The 19,221-nt window shown below is 40.6% G+C and overlaps 2 protein-coding genes across 2 annotated transcripts in view; both read right to left on the reverse strand.

The window, feature by feature from the left end:
• Positions 1-2,258: 2,258 nt before the first annotated feature.
• LOC104962676 (probable ATP-dependent RNA helicase ddx6) lies at positions 2,259-11,339 on the reverse strand. The gene is made up of 13 exons (XM_010791133.1): positions 11,154-11,339; positions 8,991-9,807; positions 8,730-8,793; positions 8,512-8,616; positions 7,906-8,035; positions 7,435-7,581; positions 6,985-7,079; positions 6,760-6,882; positions 6,543-6,671; positions 6,089-6,269; positions 5,903-6,004; positions 5,569-5,793; positions 2,259-4,894 (listed from the first exon to the last, which is right to left on the reverse strand). Exons 2-12 carry the CDS (start codon positions 9,140-9,142, stop codon positions 5,576-5,578), a joined length of 1,446 nt encoding a protein of 481 aa, XP_010789435.1. The 5' UTR covers positions 9,143-9,807; positions 11,154-11,339; the 3' UTR covers positions 2,259-4,894; positions 5,569-5,575.
• Positions 11,340-11,456: 117 nt separating this feature from the next.
• Positions 11,457-19,221, reverse strand: part of LOC104962677 (BCL3 transcription coactivator) — a 17,687-nt gene continuing 9,922 nt past the window's right edge. Inside the window, exons 4-9 of the mRNA XM_010791134.1 lie at positions 15,206-15,407; positions 13,717-13,805; positions 13,516-13,593; positions 12,947-13,114; positions 12,347-12,446; positions 11,457-12,263 (exon numbers count right to left, since the gene is read on the reverse strand). Coding sequence (XP_010789436.1) covers positions 12,145-12,263; positions 12,347-12,446; positions 12,947-13,114; positions 13,516-13,593; positions 13,717-13,805; positions 15,206-15,407 — 756 coding nt within the window. The 3' untranslated portion in view covers positions 11,457-12,144. The remainder of the gene's footprint in view (positions 12,264-12,346; positions 12,447-12,946; positions 13,115-13,515; positions 13,594-13,716; positions 13,806-15,205; positions 15,408-19,221) is intronic.

Consider the following 19,221-nt stretch of genomic DNA (forward strand, 5'->3'; position numbering starts at 1 on the left):
GTTCAGGAAAAAAGATTCCCTCACTTTTTGTCCTGATCCATTTGTATAAAAACCTGTCTGAAAATGAGCAGATCAGATTTTGGCCCCTTTATGATGTCATAACAATTTATTTGGCTTGTGTAACCATTAGCCAATCACCCCCCCTTATCACCTGAATCTCCCCCTAGAGGACCATTGTGTTCTTTTTAACCAAATCTCTCTCAGAGGGGCGTGGGGAGGGGCTCCTTATTTTTCATCTAAAGTAAAAGACAGAGAATCAGCACTTTTGAAACAGGGCTGAAACAGAGGGGATTATGGGATGCTGGAATGATCCGTTTGGTATTTTGAGCCAAACACTTCAGAGACATGTTTGTATATATCTGAGACCTATAATATATTGATGAAAAAGAGTATAATAAGAGACCTAAAGTGGAACAAATGTTGAAACAAATTTCATTACTGGGTCATCACACAATTTTTTTTTTCTTACCTTTACATTTGCGGTGGCACTCCTCATATGTGCCAGGATTTGGGAGAGGGGAGTCTGCATCTGCTGTCTGCTGGTCAGACGTAGCAGGGACGGAAGACACCGAGGGCATGGCAAACCCTGGAGGGACAGACCCCAGCCCCGGGACCCCTGGACTACCTCCAGCTGCAGCTGGGGCAGGACTGGGGGAGGCGGCAGCCAACACACTGCCCATACTCTGAGACTGTGACAGACTATACAGAATCAGAATAACTGTATTCGTCCTACAGAGGGGAAATGTACATAACAGCAAATAAAGAGCCAAAGATAGCTTAATATAGATTAAGAAGCATGCATCATAATATTAAAGATAACAGTAGAAAATACACAATTACAGTAAATACAGTAGAATTCTATAATTAATGATATTAATGTCGTTAAATATAACAGCTCCAGGTTACTTCGTTAAATAATATGTCACATTTGCAGTATTAGATTGCAAGAATTAAACATAAAGATACAAGTGTTCTGTTATGCAAACAATAAACCTATACCACAATAAGCCCCACAGAGTACTTCCAATGCAGTTAGCTCCACAATAGTTAGCTCACTTGCAAGCTCCAGTGATCTGTCAAGAGTCCTCCTGACAGTAAGTAACGTAAGGTTGGTTTGTTGTAGCTAAGGCCCAGCGTTGTCAAACTCTCAATATATAAAATACAACTTTAAAATGTTACAATACAACTGCAAGAAATATCGAATAGGAGCTTGTTGTTTGCTACAGAGGACACCTTTGGAGATAAGCCTGTAAAACTATCCGCTTGCAGCATTTAACCTGTGAGCTTCATGCAGGCTAGCAGGGTTGGTTGGTTAGCTAGCTGGCTAGGTAGCCATGTGGATTCGAGCACAAGATCTTTAAGTCTTCACAAGGAAAATATGGTAATAGGGATTAAGATATGTGGCGTGTTTACACTCAAATTAACCCCTCATAAAAGTACTTATGCCATGTTAAGGTTTACTCACGCTGAAGGTTTGGGTCCAGGGGTAGGTTCAACACCAGTAAAGTTCACCACAATGTACGTGATCGTGGTTGACAAGGGCCCGCCTATTTCACGTAACTCACCACCGATTGGTTAATGTACATCCTATTTCAACGCTGATTGGCTGACAACAAAGAAGGGACAGCCCCCTCCGGATGACGTATCACGGCGTTCATTCGCTTAACATGTATTTAATTCTATCTCCGACTGAATGACATTCCAAGGGTAGTAGTTACGGGCCGTAGCTCATCATTCAATTTAGAAATGATATAATTTAGTTATCAACTAAAATTGAATAAGATGAGGGCTTACCAGAGGTGAACTGAACTGTACTGACCAATTGTATAAAGCATCAAATGCAATATTACCGTGTGTGCAATATCGGTGGTTCTGTATCCTTGATCAATAACTTCTACTTTGGTGAAAACCTTAAGACACACATTTTAGATTTCACACTAGCATTCTGCTCTAAGAGAAAGGCATGACTAACACACAAAATGTAGTGTCATTTTAGGAAGAAACGGTCGTCCCATGTGCCTAAACAATACATTTGGTTTGATTAAATGGCAGAATTTCAGAGACTACATGGAGCACAATAACAATGATAAACACACACAGTAACACAATATTTGATAAATACAAGTGTGATAGCTATTTGAAATTTTCCACATGATCTAAACACACTTACCATCTGATATTTGCTCAAAGTAAATCTTTTTTTAGATGTCAAGACTATTGAACAAGCAGAACAAAATTAAAATAAAAAACAACAGGAGTTAGTCAGTTGGGAGTTTTTATTTGTTTGAGGCGCTGGCATCGACACAATTAACAGAAAAATGGTTGTCTGTTTTCTTCACTTAAAGCTGGTCTGGTCATCAAGTCATTAAGATATTATTTTCTCAGAATACAGTTTGGAACAAAATGGTTTCAGGTTACAAACCCATAAAATGGTCATGAAATGAAGAGTTGCCTGCAACGAGGTAAAAAAAATAAAAATGGGGAACCAAAAACAAGGGAACTGCAGAATCAGACATGCAGCAAGTTAATGCCAATTACTACTTCAGAAGCTTTAGGAGATGGGCACACATGGGGCCTTCTCTGCTGGTGCTTAGCAGTAATGCAATTGTCAGCAAAGGAATCAATAAAAAAAGTATTCGTTTTCAATCTTAACTGCATCGTTCGAAACATTGTGCTAAAGTCAAGGAGTATATAATATATTCAGACAGCTGGTCATATTTACAATTCTGTCTTTAGACAAATACATTTCTTTAGGAAGGAGAAACTGAAAAATCCTTTCTGCAAAAACATACTGAAACTAATAGGGTGCCGATTTACCTACAATTCAACCTTTGTTCAAGAGTCTGGGCAAAATAGAGGTTAGACGTTTGATTAAAGGGACAGTGTGTAGGATTTGACGCCATCTGGCTACGGGGTTACAGATTCAACCGACTGAGTACCCCTCCTGTTCCAAGAGGACCAACTTCCTATGTAGATACTAGTCAAACAAAAACATAGGTATGAATATTATATTCCATTTGTGCGAACAATTCCCCTTAAAAATTCTACTCACTGGCCCTTTAAGGCACTTTGGAGGGAAGAAGGTACACAGTATCGACATTGAAAAGACCGAAGCAGTTGGCTGGTTTCATCGAGTTAACTAAGGCCCCTCTCGTCCTGTTCATTACCAATGACCTCAAAACCAGAAAAAGGCTGTCTATGGATTTTTTAAAAAGGGATCAAAGAAACAAATACTGACTTGTCATAATTTGATCTGTGCTTCTACAAAACGCGCCATTATCACTGACATTACACTGCCGCCATCTTTGAACCTCCTTTTCTCGGCAGTAAACACTTTAATATAAAAAAAGTAGCCATTTCACTCAACAATGTCACAGGTGCTCGCCTGCAGCATCATATCAGCCCTCTTTAAAACATCACTCAGCAGAGTGGTCGTTTTGGTTTCTGAAGCAATATCTTTTCTTTTTGAATCTTTGTCTATTCTTCCTGCTTTGGTTCCCTTTTGAAACAAAAATTGGTTAAACTATGGAAGTGGAAAGTCTCTGCTTTTTTTTTTAACCACTGCATCCCTAAATGACTGCAGAACATTTTTCGGGGAAATGCTATAATAACCAACTGGAATGACGACCAAAGTTACAAAAGAAAAACATTCAGTGGCAACGTTATTAGGTAAACCAACTCCTACATGTAAATATCTAAATCAGCCACTCAATGCATAAGTATGGTCAAACAGTTAAGTTGTCGGGACCAAATATGATAGGAGAAGAAAAGTGAATGTGGAATGATTGTTGGTACTAACCTCCGGGGATTTCACACATATCAACGAGTGGCATCTGTGACAGCCAAATTGTCTTATTCATGAAAGGTCAGAGGAGAGTGGAAGGACCGGTTCAAGCCGCCAGTAACAAATAACCATGTGTAACAGAGGTATGCTAACAAAGAAAACTGCGGCTCGACGAGACCGGTTCACCGGCATTGCAAAGCAGCCGATTGGAAAAGTGCTGCCTTGCCATTCAGATAGTAGGGTCAGATTTGGCGAACCCATGAAACAAACATTTCGGATGAAAGTAATTCTAACTTTCTTTATGACAAAGTCTTCTCTAAATGTTGTCGTCTACGTCCATCTCATTATGGCCAGTTTACCCTTCTTCTAATGGCCATTTCTTTTATGGATCCCTTGCCTCAACAAAGACCACGACATTTCAAACAAGAGCCGAGCTAAATGGCCTCCCGCAGTCACAAGATCTCAATTCAACAGAGCACTTTTAAGAGAAGGTTAAACAATCTACAGCACGAGTGGGACCAATCTGCAGCAACAGCATGAGGCCGTCATGTCAACATGAACCAATCTCTTGAGGAATGTTGCCAGAACCTCCCTGCCATCAAGTCAGGTGTATCAAATAAAGTAGCCACTGAGTGTAAATTGTTAATAAAAAGGGGTTCCCAAAGCCTCTGGTCAAGGGCATGTCTGCAGGATGTGCACACTGCCATATGTAGTTCATCTGCACAGAGAGAATGTGAGCAGGCTCTATGGCTCCAGGTCTACCTTTGGTTTCACATTTTCATTCTCAAAGCAAAGTACAAAAAAAAGTTGTTCATGAAAACTTTCATCTATAGTTGAGTGGCTGATTTCAATAACAGACAACGACAACAGCCCATATCACATGTCCATCTCTGTCAGCGGGGCTGAGAGTTCAACTGATTGAAGTGGCAGTTTACCTTAAAGTGTGCACAGACAAAACTGGAGATAGCTGGAAACTCGAACTGGAGTGAAAATAAATCAAAATCAAAAAAGACCATCTTGGTGGCAAAACGGGGAACAGAAGTCATCACTTGGAATCTTGTGTGATGCATAGCCAATATTGTGTGATGAGTGCCAGTCGCCTTGATTCTCCTGAAAATAAAAACAAAAGCAGAGTTAGTATTTATGCTTTAGAAAAACGTGCAGAGAAGGCGGCTGGCTGTGTGCGCTTATCCGCTCGGTGCAAATCTATGTTGACTGCTGTTGTGCAGCCCCAGGAGGACAGCCCTTAACCCTTAAACTGCAGATAATCTCGTTGGCAGAGGATTCTATCAATTAGCAAGGTTGCTACTATTTGCTATTCACAAAAGGTAGAGTACTCGGATGGTTCCACTGGTACCAACATACCAAAACATTGTGCACTAAGTTAAATGCAGTTTCACAGTTTCTTTTACTTTGTCATATTATTCTCACTTTCTGGCTGATGAATGTTAAAAAAAGCAGGTTTAACGCCACCAGTCAAAGCTTTGAACAGGATATATATAGCTGGGCAGTCCAGTAAATAACAACCCTGTTCTTCTTGGACGCATTAGAGGCAGCTTTACAGCTTCTTAAAACCAGCCACACAAAGCCCTAAATACTCAGCAGGTCAGACTTAAATATGCAGCTGAATTATGACCCATGTAAGCAAGTGTTATCAGCAGATAATCCCCTGCTCAAGATGTGTGTCTGATGATTAGACAGGTACAGCCCGGGTTACTACAACATTTCAGCTTTGAAAAAGGTGTGTTTTTAAAAAATCAAGGATTGCAAAAAGGGAAACTGACCCTTTACTCAGATTCCTCCCAGTTCCTTGTTTCGGCCCCCGATCTCAAGTTCGTCGTCTTCGGCATCGGGGTCCACAGAGTGAAACTCGGCCACATACAGGCTCTTATCAATGCAGCTGGGGATGGGCTTGATGTCAGTGACCAGTTGATCCTCAATGTTCTTTAGGTTGTAGCGGTCCTCTGAAGTGATCAGGTTGATGGCCAGACCCAGGTGACCAAAGCGCCCTGCAAGAGAAGAGACAGAGAAGCTGTTATGTGATGGAAGTGACGAGTGTCAAACTGGACGGATTTTGAAAGAAGTTGAAGTTGAGGACTTATGAATTAGTCGTCATACCTGATCTGCCGATGCGATGCAGGTAGGTCTCTGCATTTTTAGGGAAGTCAAAGTTGATGACCACGTTCACTGCCTGGATGTCAATTCCCCGAGTAAACAGATCTACAAGAAAGTACATATATTAGTCAACATTTCGACTATCAATACATTTCAATTTCCACTTTAATATATACTCTGGTCACATACCTGTGCAGACCAGGTTTCTGCACAATCCATTCCTGAAGTCGTGGAACACACGGTTCCTGTACTCCTGCATCATCTTTGCATGGATGTAGAAGCACGAGTATCCCAGCTGGGTGATTTTCTTGGCCAGAAGCTCAACCCGCTGGGTGGAGTTACAGAAGATGATGGACTGATTGATCTGAAGCTGTAAGGAAAAATATAAAGATTCAATTGAAGGATGAAAAAAAACATGTCTTTATGCTCCCAGCCTCGGGTATCCTGCGGCTTCGCTAAGTTAGAGTTCATTCCAGGATGAACAAAAAGGCAGCTTGTGTCCGTTTTGTCAAATAAACCATAAAACCATCAATGATTGGAAAAATAATCTGTCTCGAAATTCAACCAGAAAGGGCAGAGAAACATAGCTTTTTAGTACGAGTTACAAAAGTAGACCATTGAATGTCACGAGCCGAATACTCACCCTAGAAAAGAGTGTGTTGAGACAGTGGACCTTTTGTCTTTCAGTCACATAAGCGTAGTACTGAGTGATGCCCTTCAAGGTCAGTTCCTCCATCAGGTTGATCTCATACGGCTTCGACAGGTGCTTGCTCTGTAAACAACATTCATCGTGTGTTATGAAACAAAACGCTTTATTTTAAACATCTTGGGAGGACGGAATTGCTTCAGCGAGTCCTCACCATGAATTTTTGCACACTGATGGGGAATGTGGCAGAGTAAAGCAAGATCTGACGGTCCTTTGGCATGAAGCTGATGATATCTTCAATCAGGACCACAAAGTCCTGGGACAGCAGCTTATCTGCCTGAAGAAAGAAAAGTGAAATAATGAATACAGAGGAGCCGTTTATAAAAACACAGGAAACAATATGGAAAAGCAAAACAATGAATTCAAGAGCCAAACCTACCTCATCCATCACAATCAGTTGGGCTCTGTCCATTTTTGCCACGCCCTTCTTGATCAGGTCGAGGATCCTGCCTGGTGTAGCAATCACTACATGCACTATAGGGAAGTAGCAGAAATGGATTAGCAACAAGACAGAAGCCAGGATGATTTTTGTTGTTGTTGTAATTATCAGGCACCAATGTGTGGCAAGATAAACAAAACAATAAACCATATTTAATTTTGTCTTAATGTACATTATTTCATATTTGGTTCTTGTACATAACAGTCTATTTACATGTATATAGACTTTATGCAATATTTTATTATACATGTTGCATTGCTGGAGGAGGTCAGGTCAGAAGAATGTCATTTCTACATTGTAGCTTATGTGCATATGACAATAAATCCTTTGAATCTCCTTCATTGAAAACGTTTGTTTCCTTATATTGAATATTAACGGCACAACCAATACCTGTCTCATCAAGACGCATGATGTCGTCCCTTAGGTTGGTGCCACCCGTGGTCGCCATCACCTTGACACCACCGAGGTGCTTGCTGAGCTGGATGCTGATCTGGCTCATCTGCAGGGCCAGCTCTCTTGTTGGCACCATTACTATGGCTGGATTGAGACAAAAATGGGAAGGGCTGATGAAATGCCAGGGTTGAGACGCATAGAGAATATTAAATAGAGTGGCATCAACCCAACAAAGAGGTATTTATAGTTTCCGATCAACAGTTATTTCCCACGAAACTGAAATCAATTCTAATTTGGGAGAAAATAACAGGGGTCATGGCCATGTCTATGTGCTGGAGAGATTGTGGATACAAAAAAAAAATCTATATGGTTCAAATATACTTTATTCTTTTTTTACTGACACCATCTCTGCTGCTACAACACAGCTGTCCTTCAAATTCTGCTTCAGTTGAGGCAGCAGAAACTCACCCTGAATGTGATCCTTCTTCAGGTCTATCCTCTCCAGCAGAGGGATGAGGTAGGCTCCACTTTTTCCTGTGCCATTCTTAGCACGAGCCAAAATATCTCTGCCTGACAGAGCGATGGGAATACTCTCCTCCTGTTGACGGAGAGAGAAGTCCAGTCAGTGCAATGGGCATGGTCAATTGGACACGACACATATTTGGTGAAACATACCAAAATAAAAAAACAGTACAAACTACAAAGAAAAAAAAGGCATCTCTGAGTGCCATTATACTTTAATCTAAAAGTGTGCAATATGTTGTTTAGGTAAAGACAGGCAGACCTACATTTGTGTGTGTGACCACATTCCTATAAGACCCTCGTCCTCAGCTTTCACAATACAAGGTAACAAGGTTTCAGATGGCATGGTCAAGTTACTCTGTTAGAGAGGAGGGTTGTGTCTACACAAACAAGAAACTAAAAAGGGGCAGTGTTCTGGGTTTAACTGAGTGCAGTCAGATGAATAATTATGAGTTATGTGAAAAGACCTGAGGAAACTTTTTAGAAAGGTTCAGAAAGAAATAAGTCTCAGGCCTCAAAACCATGAGGGCTCCGTGTTATACATTCTCTTACCTGGACAGGGGACGGTTTCTCCCATCCCATTTCAAAGATGCCCATAAGCAGTTCGCGCTTTAGGCAGTAGTCTTCAAATTCATTTCCCTTAGTTGATGTCACATCCTGGGAGAACAAATCAGAAACATGAGATTACTGTTCAGAAGGACCCAGAGGTTAACGGGACACCATTAGAAGGCTAAACGCATTAAAACATTCAAAATCCAACCGTAGTTTACCGAAGTTCTCATCCTGCAGTCCTTCGGAGGCAGGTCCAGGCACTTCTTCCAGTCATCACCAAATCTAAGTGTAAGAAATAACAATATTCGAGCTTAATAAATGACACAAAAAGTAGGTCTCTGAAATATATAGAGCCCTAAAACTATTTACTTCCCATGTATATGATCAAGAATGGGGGAAGGGGCAGACAGCGCAGAACAATAACTGTGGAGTAACTTTTCCTTTAATGCAGAATTAGAGAATATGGAACTGGGGCTTACTTGATGCCCCCGCTGCTCTGAGGAATGCTGGTCTTCTTCTGGAGGGCAGACGACTGCTGGACACCCGAAAGGAGTCCCATCTGTCCTTTGAGCTGCCCATTTGCTGGTTTGTTCAATCCAATCATTGGGTTTGCTGTTCTTGCTGTAGCCATTGCATCAACAGATCAACATTCACTGGCAATTTTGCTTCAATGTGTTTTATTTGCCCACCCGTGTGTAAAAAAAAAACAACTAAAAGCTGAAAAAATAACTCGTCTGATGATTTTTAAAGAATGTATTGCGTACACAATCTGACGTTAAGACCTCTTGAAAATTAGAGGTCTGCGTATGAATTATGTCTATTTACAAGACAACTCTCCAAAAAAGGGAGAAATTAACATTCATATGAATAAATAAATCAAGCATGTGACCAAAACAAACTCTTTTCTTTTCAAAATAGTTTTTCAGTACTTTTATCCTGGCTGTATAATTCAGAATGATCTTTTTGTGTTCTTCTGAGTATCTTGGCTTTTTAAATCCAAGTGCTATGTCTGTACATTCAAATTGGCCAGTAGTAAAATATATTCTGCTTGGTCACGTCTCAAGACTATTCTTATGATTCGTTTCTTTGTCATCAAAAGTCTTCAAATGTTTTTTGCTGGGGCTCGATACTGGCTCAAAAAGTCACTCCAGCAATGTTGTCCTAAAACATGGGACGGTCCACTCAAAATGTCTGTGGTAATCCTGTTCCGGGTTTCTTTAGGTCAGTGGCAAATGTTGAGATGATCGTCTGCAAAGTGCTTTGGGAATTGCAGCTCAACAGAAAAATCCAAGTTACCTGTCAGGCAATAAAAAAAAAATCCATACAGGAAATCAGAACCAAACATTTCAGATATGTGCATGAGGAATAACCATCTTTGATGAGTTGCAATCCAAACAATACCCAGTAGCAAAATAACGTCAGAATCACAATAAGGTTTACTGCCATGGTGAGTGGTCATCAATAACATGATCAATTAGTATACAAATATGTACCAAAAAAAGATGTATGTTTTAAAATGAAAGTTGTTCAATTTGTGTGCGAAAATATCGAATAATTGGAATATGCTTTCTGCTGATCTTAAAACCTGCTCAGATGTTCACAGTTGTTCCCCGATGTGCAAAACATTTTTTATTTGCGGAAACCAGTCTTTCCAACATTAATTTTACTGTAATGTGAGATTTGTTTAAATGTAAAATTATATTTACATATCAAAATGGTCCTAGTATTTCTATTGTATACAGCTGTATTTTGATATGGTTTTAATTGTCAGTGTGATGGGACCTAGGAAATGTTTTAAACTGTGTTAATTGTTATGCGTGTCGACTGCAGACGGATATTAGCTTTTAGCTATAGTCTGGCATTTAGCCCTTTTTGTCCTTGAGATTCAAAGTACATGCATTAATGTACAATGCATGGTCCTTATTCAATAAAGATGCATAATAAAAGGAATTTGCAATAGTTCGGCAACAACAACACTAGACCGAAAAAAATGGCTTTCAAATTGACAGGCACCGTCAATGTTACATCCAAGTAATGTTTACAGAATTAACAGGGTTACAACTATGGATTAAAGCAAACACTAACACCGCCATTAATAACGACTGTGCAAATGCGTCTTTGTTGTGATGCTAAGAGTAGAAGCTAACCTAAAGCTAACGCAGTTTGGGAGTTCAAATCAACTCAAAGTTAGCTAGTTAGCTCCTGGACTTTTTCTTACATATTTAATCTTTTGAACTAAAAGCAAAATAAACCAACCACCCGGTTATTGCTCAGTGTGCCATTTATTTAATTAACACCCCGTTAATACCGATGGAAAAGTTAGCTTGAAATAAGTTAGTTAGCAAGACTGTAAGCAGCGTAAAAACTTTATGCATAGCAACGTGGCTTTAGCAGTTAAGCTAGCATGCTAACGCGAACTTGTCAAATTACGTATTTAAGGGGACCTATTTTAAACATTTAATCGATAAACAATATCCAAAACCCCTAACAACCGTGGCACTATTTTTGTTTGATTGCTTCTGTTACTTCAACGTTTTTATTCAACACAAACAAAATATTAAGTTAGCATGCTAGTGTTAGCTTAGCACAGTTAACATACACGGTTCTGTTAATCGATAATGAGAAAATACTGTTTATCCAACCTGAGAGGCGATGCTAGCTTCACTTTGCTACTTCCACACAGTTTCTCCTTGTTGTGTCGTTGCTTAACGTTTCGTCGACGGTTTAATTAAGTTCGGTAAATACTTGCTGTTTCAAGAAATCCATCGAGTTTTCGCTCTTTTGTCTCTTCTTTCGAAATATTGACAATTCAACATGGCCGCGCGTTCGTTTTTGGGCTGGTTGTTTGCTCCAAAGCACCTCCCACTGACCAATAAGAGCGCTGCTTTCAAATGTTGCTGTGTGTGGGACAAGCTGACAAAAATCAAGACAAAGGTCGCTTCTGTTGAACACATTTTATATAAAAAATACAATTTTTCATAGTGATAAAAGAACACTTGCACAGGCACGCACACATCTGAAAGGTACTGTGGACACATATTGTTAAAAATGACTATAAATGTGCAATATTAAGCGAGTCAAGTTACATTGTAAGCAGCCTGGATACAAGATTTAACGTTCCTGTATTTTTTTTACCTTCATTTTTGTAGCCATCTCTCAACACTCAACAAAAAAGGCCAAAAATACTTTTTAAATTGACCCTTGAGTTCACCAAGCTTAGCCCCATGTCCGTGATTTATGCAAATATCCATGCAATTTAAAAACAGTCTTCAATGTTAGGCCATGATTGCATGTAGTTGCACATTTCTGTTGCTGCATGGAATAACTTCACACGGAGAAGTCCAGCTTTTCAGTCACTTTTGTCCTGGTTATTAGGGAGGTGCACACGACAGCAGCTGGATGAGCAGATGAGCACCCTGTCCAGGAATCAAGCCCCAACAGTGCAAACTTTAACTGCCCTTTAACATGGAGTGTGAGGACGTTATAATTCAGATGCAGTCACTGCTCTGTCATCCCTTTGGCTAAATCTCCTGAAGTATCCTTCTGCTGACTTCAGTGTATAGCTTAGGGCAGTGAAGTCTCTTTTTCCAGGTTAGTTGTGTGGAGGTAGTCGCTATGTACACCGGACATAACTTAGTAAAATGGAAACACAAGTGTAGATTGAGTCTTTGGTGAATGGGAGGTGCTAGGATTAGGGGTGTGTGGTGTTGTTGCAGGTGAATATCCATAACTGTGGTTGGAAGATGGGGACCCTAAAAGAGAGGCAAAGATAACAAATTAAAAACTGTGATTTAAGTTGTACTTGTGCGTTTGAGCCTGTGTTCATTTTTCTTACCATTTTCTGTTAAATTGCTCCCATGTGATGAGAGGGACACACAGTGTTGATCTTGAACTCTTATTTGGTTGGAGCCTCTCCCTCGTAACACGTCTGATATCTGCAAAATATTTATAGTCTCTATAACAAACTTGTTTGAATGGCCTAAAGTACGTGTCACAATGATCTCTTAACAAACAACTTGAGTAAACAAGGATATAATATTTTTGGAGAACAAATTGCACCATTCAGGTCTGTCCTCTAGAGGGAAGGATACACACATTTGATGTCCATCTCTTGCTTAATCTTTTTCTTCCTTCTATCTTATCCACAGCTTAGTCTAGTAGATGTTCAATTGTTTGCATTTGTAATGTCCACTGAAGTAGTGGTGTGATTTTACAAATAATTTGACAGTGTGTAATAAGGCCATCCCAAGGAAGTCCTTCACAGTCAATTAAGTAACCTGCTTTTGGGGTTCATTGTTTTCTTGACGCTATTTGAATGATCCTGAAACAGCAAATCACAGCCATGAAAAAGGCTAAAACGAATGCCACAGTAAGAATTGAATTTCCGCAAGATCTGTTTTATTTTGCATTCTTTTTCCGTCATCTTCTTGCTCACTTTCTTGTTCTTGGCCACCATCACAGGGGTGTCGTTGTGGTAGTTCTTGAGGCTGCTGTCAGCTCCGCTCTTCAGAAGCAGCCGCACCGTGTCCACCTGACCTCTGCCACACGCGCTGTGCAGGGCTGTGTTCCCACTGTATGACTGGCTGTTGACATCACAGCCACTCTACAAGAGAAAAACCGAACAAGTTGACACACATGTGATTCATATAGAAAGCTAGAGGGAGACGTTGTTAAGCATTGATAGGGAAACAGATCCATGGATAGGCTTGGATCAGATAGGAGAGGCAAAGGATAGAAAATGTTTTAAAGGGGAGATGAAGGAAAAAAATGATCTGCTGATGTACATCACATCTGCAGTGCACAAATTCTGATGAAATAGCTAAACTTTAAATATTGTTGTTCGAATTCTTTGAAGGCCTTATCTTTAAGTTAGAATAGAATAAGAAACTCATTGTGCACCTTATGAGCCAGAACCACAAAAAGAGAGTCATCAAATACAGCTGAGTCACAAACGCTCCCTTTTCCATACCAACACACACACACACACATACACACACTCATTACCTCAATGAGGAAGTGGACCATGTCTCCGTTATTGCTCTCCACCGCATGCATGAGAGGACTCTGGCCACTTTTGTTGTCCTGATTAGAGGAAAAAAAGAAAAGCACAGTGGGAATAATCAGAGGATGCACAGACGGTAAATGTAAAATATGTGATGTTGTGAAACTTAGTCAGAGCTGAGTAAGGGCAGCACAGGGACTGACCATCGCATTGATGTCAGCGCCTGCATCCAGCAGCATTTTGGCCAAATGTGTATGGCCACGCAGCACCGCCAGATGGAGAGGGCTCAAACCTGAGAACAGGGACGAAGCAGAACATGTGAGCAAATGCAGATAAACACACCATACACAAATCAAGGTGAATGCATGTACAATCTCCAGCATGGACCTGCACATACCTCCACACGCAGTATACATTCTGAGAGACATAGGCAGTATTAGCACAGACTATTAAAGAATGTCGAAGTACAGCATTAGAAAAAGGATTGTAGCATTTTAAAGCGATACAAAAGATGACAGAGTGTGCAAGATGCTTGGGCATTTCATCTCATAGAAGGGCTTTACCAGCTAGGAGAAGAAGCGATATAACTAAATGATGATTTTCTATGTTTCAGTGGGACTGGAAAGCAAACTGCTTCGAGGTGACCTAAGAGGTCAAGAGGTTTCTTTCACTGAATGATTTGTAGACTAGCAAGGGCATCTCAAACTCGATCATGTAGCACCCAGGACGCCAGTGGAGAGACCAGAGAATTGGTTTGATATGTTCACATTTCTTAATTTTTTTAAGGAATACTTAATCCACAAACTACCATTGATATATCAAATACTCACCCTTGTTACTTCTTTTTTTTACTTTGAATTTGTGGAGAACGTTTGCATGTGTTCAGGAAGTAGTGAGTATACATTACAGTGAACTAGCTGTGAACAAGTTTGTAAAGGGATGTTTTGCTGTAGTTTGACTCTTGTTAAACTTGGCCTATATTCACTTCAATGCATCAGGACTTTCTCTGTTTTTTTACTTTCACTTTGGACATATGCAAGAGAAACCAAGGTTTTCAAGAAAACAAGGTAACCCCCAGTGAGAAATTCACAAGCAAATGATAATTTTTGGGGTGAATGATTCCTTGAGAAGTCTTTATGCAGTGTGCGTAAACCTTCAGCACACAACAGTTGAATATCTAATGTCTGTTCATGTAATCTCAGATTTTATACTGTCAAATGTATAGTAGGTAGATGTTGTTATTCAGCTGAAGTGTCTTTAATGTTATGATCTAACCATTTCTACAGCTTCACTTAAACCCAGAGAGGAACCTGTGTTTATTTTGGGGGCTTTCTCCTACAGTATACCTAGATTGTTACTTTCTCACTAAAAATGTGTCCTGTGCTTTGACATCACAGGCTGTGAAGATTCGGCAGTGTGACACAGACCACAGAGAAAGGACATGTCTCTGCTCTCTCCACCCACACGCCCAAAAACAACGAGCCATATCCTGAAGAAGGGTTCACATTTGTGAATCATACCCCCCCCAAAAAAATTTTAAGTTAGTCTATGTTGTTGTTCACTTATTTGAGCAAGTTTCTGCTCGGACATGTTTTGCAAATTATGCTTTATCAAAGTGTCTAAAATAGCACTTTTGTCAAGAACAACTTCAACACAATGCAGACCCTGGAGCTTCTTCTGCAGACAACTTACCCTCATAGTTTCTCAACTCTAGGCATGTGGAGGATGAGGGGTGAGAGAGCACGACAGACAGACAGTCACGCTGGTCATATTCGCAGCCGAGGTGGAGTGCTGTTTGGCCGTTACGGTCCAAGGCAGAAGGGTCGGCCCCCTCCCTCACCAGAGCATCCACCATGTCCGCCTGCTGGGTGATCACTGCCAGATGAAGAGGAGTCTGATGGGGGGATGGCAGGAAAAAAATACAATTTAGATAAACCAGTGTATTCATATCCATCCTGTCGCCTAAAATAGTTTTAATCTTTCACACAGCAGCACAGTACACAGCATTCAGAGAGTATGAACCTCCCACTAATGGTGCACAATGCCCCTACTATCCTTTAAGACATACAGTATCTCTTAAAATATGAGATAAAAATATGTCTTACCCTGTATAGTTATTTCTAAACAAGAATCTATTCTAGAGTCATTGTTCCGATCAAAGATGCTCATCTAATAGTGGAAATCCCAGATCCACTTTTCCACCAAATGTAATTATGTCATCCCTCCCCAAAAGCCTTTCTGTTGACAATCTCCAAATTCCAAATCCATAAAAGGAATTAAAGCTTGACATTTTTGGGAAATACACATTTATCTTTGGTGGAAAGCTAAAATATATGACTATATAGTGGATGAATCTGAAAAAAGAGTCAGGAGACAGTTAGCTTCGCTTAGCGCATATAACTGAAGAGAGGGCTGCAGTTCTAGCTAGCTAGCCTAGCCTCTGTCTCAAAATAACAAAATGTGCCTGCCAGCACCACTAGCGCTCACTAAATAACACATCTTTAATATGTACTAAAACATTTAAGTGTAACTTGCCCTTTTACAGGGTTATATGTTGCAGGTCGAAGGCATATTTTGTCTCTGCTAAACGGGCTATACTAGCTGTACCCACTGATTTAAATGTTTATGCTAAGCTCAACTAAAGCAGCATAAGGTTATAGCTGCATATTTACCACTTAGACATGCAAGTGGTGTGATGTCCTCTAACTCTCAGCAAGAAACTGACTAGCCATGTTACCCAAATGACTATTATTATTTTACTTATGGAGATTTTCTGCTGCCAGAAAAGCAGCAATGAATACAAAAACCTAACAAAAAACACCTTCTTGTGAGGTTGGAGGAAGCCTGTTATTATTTCTTGTAAAGGCCTCCTTTCATCTGCAACCTGTTCTACAGGGTAAAGGTCAGAGACACAATAGCAGCTATGCCCGTAAGGAAGGGCCAACGCCTGATGTAAATAAACAAATAACCCTTTCTGGTAAGATTGTTTTAATTACACATCAGAAGATCATGAGATACATGCACAGTATATTACGCACCTATGCCCAAATATACACAAACACACATAACCATTACATGCACACACACACACAATGGCAATATAGTTGTCAGCAATCAAATCAAAGTCCAAAAAAAGCTGACTGACAGATGAGACCTTTGCACCGAATATCACAAAGCACACAACGGAAACAACAACCTTAGCATGGGACTTTGTGAGTAATCAAAATGAGGGGGAACCTGTTGTGAGAGACAAACAGCCTGCAAGAACAGAACAATAAACAATGACTCAGAGTTCACCAGGTATTTGCCTGGCTGAAACTACTGCTTGCTCAATAGATTAACTTGTGCAATCTAGGATGTTTCTTTGGGTGAGGTCAGCATGTATCATCCTGTTGATAATTATGTTAACTCTGTCCAGGGCACTGAAAACCTCCTGTCTAAATTAAGCAATGCAATAGCTCAGTCATAAAGGGAAGTATTTTTTAACCTGGACTTTTTAACTACCATTTAAGTTACACAATAAACACTGCAATCAGGAACAGATCGTTTCTCCAAGTTTCACTTTTGTTTTACTGTTACTGTACATATGTGAGTGTTGGGGTTTGTTCCAGTAAAGGCTATTAAAAAAAGCAGTGTAGCAGTGGGAAAGCGACTTTGTGGAAATCCTCAAATGTGTCAATGCCAGTGTTCCTCCATTATGCTCCTGTTTCCCTGAATCCTGTGACTCACACAACACAAACACGCACAAAACAAATAATCTTCTTCTGTAAAATATTTGTTTTAACATCCAGTATGAACATTGTGAAAGCAGCCATACTATATGTTGACCTCATACAGTACTAATGACACTTGTATGGAAGAGTTCTTGTGAATCATGTCCAGAATTAAAGAAATACATTCCACACACCTATAAGGCCTTAAAAACACACCTGTCATAGTTGGCAGAGTATCGTTCTGGCTTCCTGTAAAGGATTTCAGAGTGGCTAAAACAAAAATCCAACAAAGATAAGGGGAAAGGAATGAGGGGGGCAAGAGCGGGGCGACGGAGGAATGAGGAAGAAACGGAAGCGGCAGAGGGGAGTCCGGGGGAAAGGCAGGATAAGAAGGGAAAAACCCTTCTCTTTCCCTTGGGTTTGCCCTTGCACACTTGCATTCCTGCAAAATGAGCGGATAAACATGAAGGAGGTTAGAAGATGACAGGAGTGTTCTCGGCATGAAGAACAGCCTCAGGCTATAGGCTGTGCCAAACTCAAAGAAAGATGCCAGGCAAAACTAAGGCCTGTTGCACAAATAAACATCACACGCTTTTACGTCAGTGTTGTTGACGGTTGTGCTGATAGCATCAGTCAGTTCATCAGTTATGGTTACAAACCCTAAATTCTCTTTAGGTGCATGCAGAAAAAGGATAAAGGTTACAGACAGAGATAGCGCGCGTGAGAGAGAGAGAGAGAGAGAGAGAGAGAGGCACGCGCAGTAAGGGAAAGTCCCTGTAAACTACCCTCTGAACCAAGGTATGTTGAGAAACAGCCCGAAGCAAAAGCAGGGGGGAGTGTCATGTGACTTCTCGGAACGAGGATACTAAAGCACACACAAAAACACACTCAGATGTCTCGCTTGTGCACACTCTCACACACACACACACAAAAGTGCATGTTGCTAGCATGCACATAAAGAAAAAAGTGTCACTTGAACTAAACAATTCAACAGTAGAGTGAATGTGACCATTTACATGCATGCATTTAATGAGGTGATTTTTGTTGCACTGCAGAAGTAACACATGCACTTTTAGTGGATGTCTTAAATCTAAAGCACAGGTCCATCAGTGCATGTATAAGTGTGGGTGGACCCTGGGGATTCAGACCCTAAACCCCACTCGTGTCAGTGCATCATCAGCTGTTGGATGATGGATGGTTGACTACTATAGCATGTGTTTTTGCACAGCCATACTGATTTCATGAGCAGTGTGGGAGTATCAAACAGCTGTCTCTACCATAATGTAGTGAAAGCCAAATCAAGTTCTGATATCTTGCAATATTGTTCGGTTACAGTACTGATAGTAACACTCAGTCAAACAGTTCCATATGTAAAACCACAGGAACTCGGGATTTCTCATCAACATTGGAAAAGCTGTGTTTTATTATTTTTATCTTTGGGAAGTTGGGCTAATGCCAGAAAATGTTATTGCGTCCGTCTGGTAAACTTTATGTTTTATAAAGTAAAAAGTTCCTTTTTGAAGTGTTGCCTTTATGCCTGGTAACCACACAATCTGGTAGGCAAATGAGTGTGATGGGACCTGTGCCTGAAAATCTCCCTTTTTGGGTATAATTGCATATTATGTGTGAATGTGTGAAAAGAGAGTTGTGTGTGTGTGTGTGTGTGTGTGTGTGTGTGTGTGTGTGTGTGTGTGTGTGTGTGTGTGTGTGTGTGTGTGTGTGTTGCGTGCATTCATTTCACATAAAGGGTAGAGACAGGATATCACAAAACCTATGCTGTCAAGCCTCAGCGATGAGGAAAGACAACAACTGCTGATAGCACCAGCATTATTTCTGGTAAGACAGCCTGTGGTGTGTGGTGTGAAACTCCAGCCTTGAGAACTAAAGCTCTGCGTGGCTCAGGTGCTTTCTCTGCTGAAGGATGAAAAGGATAAAGCTGGCAGAATACAGAGCAGGAGGCAGAGGAAGTGTGTAAGGGGGTGGGGGGGGGGGGGG

This window comes from Notothenia coriiceps, unplaced genomic scaffold, assembly GCF_000735185.1.
Source record: "Notothenia coriiceps isolate Sejong01 unplaced genomic scaffold, NC01 NC01_scaffold00035256, whole genome shotgun sequence".
NCBI classification, from domain to species: domain Eukaryota; kingdom Metazoa; phylum Chordata; class Actinopteri; order Perciformes; family Nototheniidae; genus Notothenia; species Notothenia coriiceps.

Bases quoted from the DNA above. Each gene is read 5' to 3' on its own strand.
- LOC104962676 (XM_010791133.1), bottom strand. From the start codon at position 9,142: ATGGCTACAGCAAGAACAGCAAACCCAATGATTGGATTGAACAAACCA. The intron at 6,270-6,542 runs GTGAGTATTCGG...TTTTCCTTACAG, and splicing joins TCAACACACTCTTTTCTAGG to CTTCAGATCAATCAGTCCAT. The intron at 6,005-6,088 runs GTATGTGACCAG...ACTTTCTTGTAG, and splicing joins CAGAAACCTGGTCTGCACAG to ATCTGTTTACTCGGGGAATT.